Source organism: Abramis brama (assembly GCF_963993115.1).
Source record: "Abramis brama genome assembly, chromosome: 4".
NCBI classification, from domain to species: Eukaryota; Metazoa; Chordata; class Actinopteri; order Cypriniformes; family Leuciscidae; genus Abramis; species Abramis brama.
The window spans coordinates 13,893,618-13,900,619 of record NC_139966.1 but is presented as its reverse complement, the minus strand read 5'-3'; the positions used below and the strand labels follow the sequence as shown (position 1 = coordinate 13,900,619).

At 38.5% G+C, this 7,002-nt stretch overlaps 1 protein-coding gene across 5 annotated transcripts in view; it reads right to left on the bottom strand.

Annotated features, from left to right (window-relative positions):
• Positions 1–785: 785 nt before the first annotated feature.
• Positions 786–7,002, bottom strand: part of LOC311081947 (myosin heavy chain, fast skeletal muscle-like) — a 67,839-nt gene continuing 61,622 nt past the window's right edge. For all 5 annotated transcript variants that reach the window (XM_084112656.1, XM_084112658.1, XM_084112657.1 and 2 more), the window contains 18 exons: positions 6,787–6,963; positions 6,553–6,698; positions 6,353–6,443; positions 5,880–6,269; positions 4,746–4,872; positions 4,412–4,530; positions 4,129–4,325; positions 3,862–4,045; positions 3,591–3,756; positions 2,989–3,113; positions 2,560–2,868; positions 2,223–2,426; positions 2,015–2,140; positions 1,756–1,926; positions 1,567–1,671; positions 1,348–1,443; positions 1,116–1,247; positions 786–899 (listed from right to left, as the gene is read on the bottom strand). In XM_084112656.1, coding sequence (XP_083968782.1) covers positions 885–899; positions 1,116–1,247; positions 1,348–1,443; positions 1,567–1,671; positions 1,756–1,926; positions 2,015–2,140; positions 2,223–2,426; positions 2,560–2,868; positions 2,989–3,113; positions 3,591–3,756; positions 3,862–4,045; positions 4,129–4,325; positions 4,412–4,530; positions 4,746–4,872; positions 5,880–6,269; positions 6,353–6,443; positions 6,553–6,698; positions 6,787–6,963 — 2,880 coding nt within the window. In that variant the 3' untranslated portion in view covers positions 786–884. The remainder of the gene's footprint in view (positions 900–1,115; positions 1,248–1,347; positions 1,444–1,566; positions 1,672–1,755; positions 1,927–2,014; positions 2,141–2,222; positions 2,427–2,559; positions 2,869–2,988; positions 3,114–3,590; positions 3,757–3,861; positions 4,046–4,128; positions 4,326–4,411; positions 4,531–4,745; positions 4,873–5,879; positions 6,270–6,352; positions 6,444–6,552; positions 6,699–6,786; positions 6,964–7,002) is intronic.

Genomic DNA, 7,002 nt, shown 5'->3' with positions numbered 1-7,002 from the left:
ATCATTTACACTGATTCAAGACTATTAAGGTGAGATGTCAAACTCAGTTCCTGGAGGGCCACAACCCTACAGAGTTTAGCTTCAACCCTAATTAAACACCTGATCCAGCTAATCAAGGTCTTCAGGATTACTAGAAACTTCCATGCAGGTGTTTTTGGAGCTGGTTGGAGCTAAACTATGCAGGACAGTGGCCATCCAGGACTGGAGTTTGACACATGTGCGTCTAACATATCAATCTTAATTTATGCAGTTAAGTGTTATTATAAATTGTATCTATGTACAATTTTCGGCCTTGATCAGTACTGTCCGGTTACTTCACAGTACACTCCACACGTGTCATTCACTCATTTTTGTATTTCAGAAAAACACCTTGTTGCTTGCTCATTATAGGGTATTATATTATAAATGCATGCATTATATAATAAATTAATTAAATTAAATTATATTAAACATAATAAATATATAAAATTTATATTATGATATAATATAAATTAATGAAAATGATAAATGTTATAGGTAACTATAGCTTTTTTCCAGGTATTATATTTACTTTTTAGATCTCTGGATCATCTGTAGAGGCTTAATTGTGCTAACTGGAAGGCTAGTTCAAAGAATATTGCGATAGTCAATAACATCAATCCAGGGTGGAAACTTTATAGCAGAAATGTTTGAGCGAATGCATTCAGTAGACATGAGAATTCAATTTTATGAAACCTTTTGAATCATAGAGATCAGATATGAGTGTTGTAATAGTGTATCTTGTTGAAAAATCACTCAAAGGCTAATTATTTGCTGAAATAAACAGGTTTATTAAGAAAGGTACTTTTACAATGAACATTCATATTATATGACTTCAGTAAATGCTCCTTTCAAGTGTTAAAGATTCATTCTTCTTTGACCTGGGAAAGAAGGAAGAGGCAAACATTAGTCTTATTAACAAAAATGTTCTTCACTTTACATAATGAATAGAATACAGATGTGCAAATGTCATACAGGATATGTAACATCAGCAAAATGCAATTATTATACTTCCATTACATCTGCTGAAATGTTCATGCATTTGGATAAACAAGTTGAATAAATAATGAGGGAAAAAATCATCTACTTAGTCTAACCTTTCCAGAATCACGGCTCTTAACTCTGAGCTTGTTAACCTGAGACTCAGAAATGTCAGCACGCTCCTCGGCCTCCTCAAGCTCATGCTGCACCTTCCTCAACTTGGACAGGTGAGCATTGGCTTGCTCCTCCTAAAGGTTTTTTTATATGGTTCATGTATCATGTTTTATCAAATTAGCATTCCAATATAAATAATTACAGTGTCAAAATGTTCTATTAGATTTTACATACCACTTCTTCAGACTGCCTCTTGTAGACTTTGACCTTCAGCTGCAGTTTGTCAACCAAATCCTGGAGTCTGGTGATGTTCTTCTTGTCCTCGTCAGTCTTCAAAAAATACACATTTACAAAATTAAGCATTGATCCTTTACTGAAAATAGGCATTGTCAGTACATACACTAGTATACAGACTCTTTTGTCTGAACAAACTTGTGAGGAATATGGTCATACCTGATAAGTGAGCTCTTTAACTCTCCTCTCATATTTGCGGACACCTTTAATAGCATCAGCTCCACGTCTCTGCTCAGCTTCAACTTCAGCCTCAAGCTCACGGACCTAAAGAAAATATTATTTTTATTCAAACAAATCATAATATAACATACTTCACTTTGCCCATATCATAACTATAAAGAGGCTTACTCGGGACTCCAACTTCTGGAGTTGTTTCTTTCCTCCTTTCATGGCCAGATTCTCAGCCTCATCCAGACGGTGCTGCAGGTCCTTCACTGTGACCTCCAGATTCTTCTTCATCCTCTCAAGGTGAGAACTGGTGTCCTGCTCCTTCTTCAGCTCTTCTGCCATCATTGCAGCCTTTGCATTAATACAGAAAGTCATTAGATCCACATTTTTTTAAGTACGTAAGCGTCTTATGAAACATTTGGCAGCTACTGTTGCTCACATCAGTGATGGCCTTCTTGGCCTTCTCCTCTGCATTTCTGGCTTCCTGTACAGTGTCATCAACTTCACTCTGGACATGAACAAGGTCAGCCTCAAGCTTCTTTTTGGTGTTTATGAGACTTGTGTTCTGCAAAATGGAAAGCAACAGTTTGAACATTTTGAATGATGCTCTCAATTCCCTTAATTTCAGGGAAACAATATGCCCTTACCTGAGAGTGCAACAGCCCAACACGCTCACTGATATCCACCAGCTCTTGTTCAGCCACTTTGCGGCCTCTCTCTGTCTGCTCCAGAGCAGCTCTCAGCTCCTCAATCTCAGCCTGCATCAGAGTGTTTCTGCGCTCCACCATGGCCACCTGCTCCCTCATGTCTTCCTGTCCTCTCTGGGCATCATCAAGGTGCAGTTGGGCATCCTGAACATAACAATAGCTTTAGAATGAGCTTTTGATGTGGTTTCTGCTAGGCTGTCCTTACCATATGTTCGATTATAAAAAAAAAAAAAAATGAATACATCCCAAAGTCGAAAAGAAGAATTCCTATGCATACCTTGAGTTGTCCCTGAACATTCCTGAGCTGTTTCTGGGCCTCAGCAGCCTGGCGATTGGAGTGGCTTAGCTGAATCTCCATCTCATTAAGGTCTCCCTCCATCTTCTTCTTGATTCTCAGGGCATCATTCCTGCTCCTGATTTCAGAGTCCAGAGTGCCCTGCATGGATTCAATGATTCTCTGGCTGTTCCTCTTGATCTGCTCCATCTCCTCATCCTTCTCTGCAAGCTTCCTGTCAATCTCTCCCTTGATCTGGTTTAGCTCAAGCTGTATACGTAGAATCTTGGACTCCTCATGCTCCAGTGTACCCTATGACAAATAAAGCAACATTTAAACATAAGAATGAAAATGCACACAGTGTGTTGATAAATACAACAACACAGTATGATAGTTCTAGCAAGAATTCCATATTGATCTCCAGATACTCACTTCAGCCTCTTCCAGGGCAGTCTGAATCTCTGACTTCTCAGTCTCCACTGTCTTCTTGGCCTTTTCCAGCTCATGGATGCTCTTACCAGTCTCACCTAACTGCTCTGTCAGATCTGAAATTTCCTCTATAGAAAGAAAAACATATAATATTTATCATAATGCACATTCATTAATCATATGTGCTTACTTTTTAATGCTCACTGAGAATTAGAACATTTAAAGGGATAGTTCACCCAAAAATGAAAATGTTATCATTAATTAATTACTCACCCTCATGTCATTAAAAAACCCATAAGACTTTCGTTCATCTTTGGAACAGAAGTGAAGATCTTTTTGATGAAATTTGAAAGCTTTCTGTCCCTCCATAGACAGCTACACAATTGATTATTTGACGCTTCAAAAAGGTTACAAAGAGATCATAAAATTAATCCATATGAATTGAGCTCTCAGATTTCATCAAAAAGATCTTAATTTGTGTTCCGAAGATGAACAAAAGTCTCATGAGTTTGGAACGACATGAGGGTGAGTATTTAGTAAAATAATTTTTATTTTGGGTGAACAATCCCTTTGAGTTTTTTCTAATTTAACGGTTTCATTCTTACGCTGCAGATTCTTGTTCTCTCTCTTGAGGGTTTCCAGCTGATCCAGACTCTCCTCATAGGAGTTCTTCATCTTGAACAGTTCAGTGCTGAGGGAACGAGCCTCTTTCTGAGCACCTTCCAGCTCTGCCTGACCTTCCTCATATTTCTGCTTCCATTCTGCCAGGACCTTTGGTGGAGATATTTTAGGATAGAGTTTGTTTAAAAAATGTTGAACAAAGCCCATTCCAGCAATACTTTACAAAGAGAATATAATATGACTAAAACTGTTTACCTTGTCGAAGTTTCTCTGCTTCTTGTCAAGGTTGGCAGCCAAACCATTGGCTCTCTCCACATCAATCATGAGGTCCTCCACCTCACCCTGGAGTCTCTGTTTGGTCTTCTCCAGAGATGCACATTTGGAGTTCACTGCCTCAATTTGTTCCTCTGCCTCTTGCAGACGCTGAGCCAGCTTCTTCCTGTTAAATAATACACATTATTTTGAATTCTAATCTATAAAATAGCTGTGAGAGTTGGGAATATTATACAATAATATACATACTTGGACTCTTCAAGCTCCTCAGTGCGCTGGATGGCATCAGTTTCATATTTGGTTCTCCACTGAGCAACCTCACTGTTGGCCTTTGACATTCCCCGCTGCAGCTCAGCCTTTGCCTCCTGCTCTTCCTCAAACTGCTCACGGAGCAGGTCGCAGTCATGACGGGCTGATTGCACAGCATGGGCCAGTGCGTTCTTAGCCTAGGGGACAAAGTTGCATAATATTAGCTTGTCTCTACAGTAAAGTAATTGACAAATATGTGCATGAATTGATTATGCTGTATTACCTTAACCTCCTCTTCAATATGCCTCTTAAGCTCCTCAATTTGCTGAGTGGAAGCTTGTTTGCCTCTGGTGAGCTGAGAAACCAGAGCCTCTTTCTCCTCCAGCTGACGGCCAAACTCACCTGTATAGATTTAGATTCACTGTGTCAGACTTTTCTATGTCTCTATCAGTTTATTTCAAAACAAATGGATGTAAGATTTTATCAGTGTTACAGTCATAAATGTACAGCTGAATAATCTTAATACACTATTATTTTTGATTGATTTTTGTTAATAATTATTGTTAATTATTGACATTAATTACTTTTGATATAATATTAATTTGTTCATGAGTTACCATTTTCAGTTTGAAATCTTGCACTTTGAGTACTGAGATCATTTAACTGACGAACGTTCTCGTTATTCTTGGACTTAATTTCACTAAGTTGGTCCTCAAGTGTGCGGCACATCTTCTCAAGATTGCCCTGCAAATACAAAAATCATTAGATATTTGAAAGAACTTCAAGACTTGTTGTATGTGACCCATGCTGGCAAAATCAGTCACAATGAGCACATTTTCAAAAATGAGTTATTGTTATTTACTTTTATTGTTATTAAAAAAAACCTTCATGTATGATGATGTATGATTTGCTGGAATCAGTTTTCAGGATCCAAAACAAAATCACCTTGCAACCATACCTTAAAATTCCTGGTAATACCACCAAATTTGGCACACACCAAATCAAAACCAAATATCTATAGGAAAAATATATATTAATTTTTTTTTCCATGATACCACAATAGTTTGATTAACATTAATGAGACAGCAGCCTGTATATTGAGACCTACTGTAATTCACGTATTTAATATAATGTTATATATCAGATGTTTTTCCCCAACAGTTAACCAAACGTTCACTTAAGGCATAACAGATAATGTTTGCGTGAATATTCGCCAAGACAGATATTTTGAAATACTGCAATTCTGTGTACATGTGTATATCGGGATTACGTGCTGTCTGAGAGGCGTCTTTGTGCGCACTTTGTGCTTTGTGTTGATCTGTCAGTCAGTGCGAGTAAGATCGTTTTGTTTACATCAGCATGAGTTTAAAAATCATATTTCATTGGTTCAGACTTATGCCATCAAGAATTCGCTATGAATATTAAAACTTGTGGTGAGGGGAAGCACCAGTCGTTGAGAAGCGAGCAAAGAAAAATTGACATTTTTCATGGATTATTAAAACAAAGGAAAGGTTTAGGAAGATTTTACATTTTACCTCTCAGAAAACGTAAAAATAAAGATCATTTTAGATGTTTAATTACTACTTGGAGCCCTGGGATCACTAGAAGAGGGCTTATTGAACACATTTTTGTGAATAAAAAATTAAATTCGACCAAAATTTACATTTGCCTGTAGCTCGAAATTAGCACATGCGTATTCCGACTCATTTTGCCAGCATGGATCACATACATTCTTTAGAATATTCCCCAACCTTTGCTTTGGCAACTGCTTCCATGTTGCTGGAAAGATCATCGATCTCCATTTTGAATTCGCTCTTCTCTTTCTCAAGCTTCTGCTTGACACGCTGCAGGTTGTCGATTTGCTCTCCCAGCTCGGCCACAGTGTCTGCCTGCTTCTTGCGGAGGGCAGCAGCAGTAGATTCATGCTGGAGGGTGGACTCTTCAAGATCACGACGCAGCTTCTGGAATTCAGCTTCACGCTTCTTATTCATCTCGATCTGAGCAGAAGTGGCTCCTCCAGCCTCCTCAAGCCTCTCACTGATCTCCTCAAGTTCCCTGGAGAGATCAGCTCTCTGCTTCTCAACCTTGGCACGAGCAGCGCGCTCAGCCTCAATCTCTTCCTCCAGTTCCTCAATGCGGGCCTATGGTGGAAAGTAGTTAATTAGATTTTTGGTGATCTGCATTTGATCATAATGATGTAATGTTTGAAAAAATCTCAAAATACCTGAAGCTCCTTGATCTTCTTCTGGAGTTGAGCACCCAGAGATTGTTCATCTTCTATCTTGCTAAGCAGCTGGCTTGTTTCAAAGTCTCTCCTGTTGGTGTTCAACAATAAGTAGTTGTAAAAAAAAAAAAAAAAAAAACATAACACAACAACAACATTTTTTAAAATAAAAGAAATCCAAGATTTCCTGCTTTATTTACTTTTTTATTTTCTCATCAGATTGCTGCTTGTCATTCTCCAGGTCCATGACGGACTCTTGGGATAATTTCAAGTCTCCTTCAAGCTTTCTCTTAGCTCTCTCCAGGTCCATGCGGAGCTTCTTCTCTTGTTCAAGGGAACCCTCAAGCTACAGGACAATGATATATAAAATATGTTCACAGCGGAAAACAGTTGATTTGATGAATTAATATACTTAGTTTACATAATCAACTCACATCATCAACTTGCTGCTCAAGCTTTGTCTTGGCTTTGGTCAGGGTGTTGACTTTGTCCTCCTCGGCCTGAAGATCATCCAGTGTCTGCTGATGTGCCTCTTGGAGGGCTTTCTTCTCTTTCGTAAGCTTAGCAATGCTCTCATCCTGAGCTGTCATTTCCTCAGTCAAGTTCTTGACCTGTATGATTTTTTGTTCCAAAAAAGCTTAAATATTACA